At 57.4% G+C, this 1368-nt stretch overlaps 1 protein-coding gene across 1 annotated transcript; it reads right to left on the bottom strand.

The window, feature by feature from the left end:
* Positions 1 to 269: 269 nt before the first annotated feature.
* LOC101758331 (glycine-rich protein DOT1) lies at positions 270 to 704 on the bottom strand. The gene has a single exon (XM_012847474.1). It carries the CDS (start codon positions 702 to 704, stop codon positions 270 to 272), a length of 435 nt encoding a protein of 144 aa, XP_012702928.1.
* Positions 705 to 1368: the final 664 nt, after the last annotated feature.

Here is a 1368-nt window from a genome sequence, read left to right as displayed (position 1 = left end):
TTACGTTTTTACCGGGCTATGATTGTACCTCCGGAAAAAGAAAAAGAAAAGAGAATAAGCATATGTTCTATGTTGATTCTTCTGTATAGAGTTTCAGTAACTCGCTGCGTATATATACCAAGTATTGCCAACAAAATATATACAGACTAAAGGAAAAGTGTTCTTGCTTTGCTGTTAGTCTTTACAGACACAGCATGAAACCAGAGATGCTGGAACCAGTATCTCTACGCAATAGAGCCAGGAATGCATGCAGGTGTACTAGCGTATTATTAGTAGTAAGAAACACACTGCGGCGGTGGTCGCAGCTGCCTCCCGCCGCCGCCGAACCCACCGCGCGCTCTCCGGCCGCCGTGACCCGTGTGATCACCTCCGGTCCCAAACGCCCCGCCACCGGCACCCCAGCTGAAGCCGCCCTCGCCGCCGGGGCCGTCGAAGCTGAACCCGAACCCCCCACGCCCGCTTCCTCCTCCACCGCCATCGCCGCCGCCGTAGCCGAACCCGTACGCGGCGCCGTCTGCAGCGCCGCGGGGGCCCTGCGCGGAGCCGTGGCTGTAGCTCCAGCCACCTCCGGGGCCCGAGGCCCATCCCCAGCCGCAACTCCAAGAGCCGTCGGGGCCGGAGCCCTGCCCGGACCCGGAATCGCCTGCCCATCCGTGCGGCGCCGTCCGCCCACGCCCAGGCGCGGGACCCCTCGGTCCGTCCATGCCGCCCGCAGTCTCGCACCCGCACACAGCAAGTGCAAACTGTGCAAGAGGTGGTGGAAGACAGGAGAGGGAGACCTGCAGCCTACAGGTACCAGTTGAGAGTGGAGACCTGGAACGCCGACGCAACCAGCCGACCACGACGCTGCCTGGTGGTCAAAGTCTTGGCTTTTGTTTGTTGCTCGCGACATGGCGAGCGATGTTTTCTTAGAGCATAGAGTGTCCAAAAAATACTCCCAATAATTATTTTTGGCACGAAACTGTGATCTCCAACAGTAGCCCAATTGCTTGCCCAATTTTTACGCGCACCCAAAACCAGCGCCATTCTGAGCCAGATTTTCGCCGGCGCTGGGCGCTCCCAATCCCGAATTTTGCGGCCGGTGCCCGCCGTTTCTCGGTTCCCACGCGTCTTCCTTGCGTTTTCCCTTCCCCTCGCGCTATTTTTTACGAGAACGCACCCTTCAGTCACTATATAAAAAAAAAAAAAAGCTCCAGTACCGGTTCCCAACCCCCTCTAGTACCGCTTGTGCAATCTGGTACTAGAGGGGGTCCTCTGGTACCAGTTGGAATAACTGGTACTAAAGGATGTTGAAAAATTAAAAAAATGAAAATCCCCCAACCAGCCCGAGCCTCCCTCCGCCTGCTGCCGGCCCCCTCCGCCTCCTCC

This window comes from Setaria italica, chromosome VII (genome assembly GCF_000263155.2).
Source record: "Setaria italica strain Yugu1 chromosome VII, Setaria_italica_v2.0, whole genome shotgun sequence".
In the NCBI taxonomy this organism is placed as follows: domain Eukaryota; kingdom Viridiplantae; phylum Streptophyta; class Magnoliopsida; order Poales; family Poaceae; genus Setaria; species Setaria italica.
This window is presented reverse-complemented; position numbering and strand designations above follow the sequence as displayed.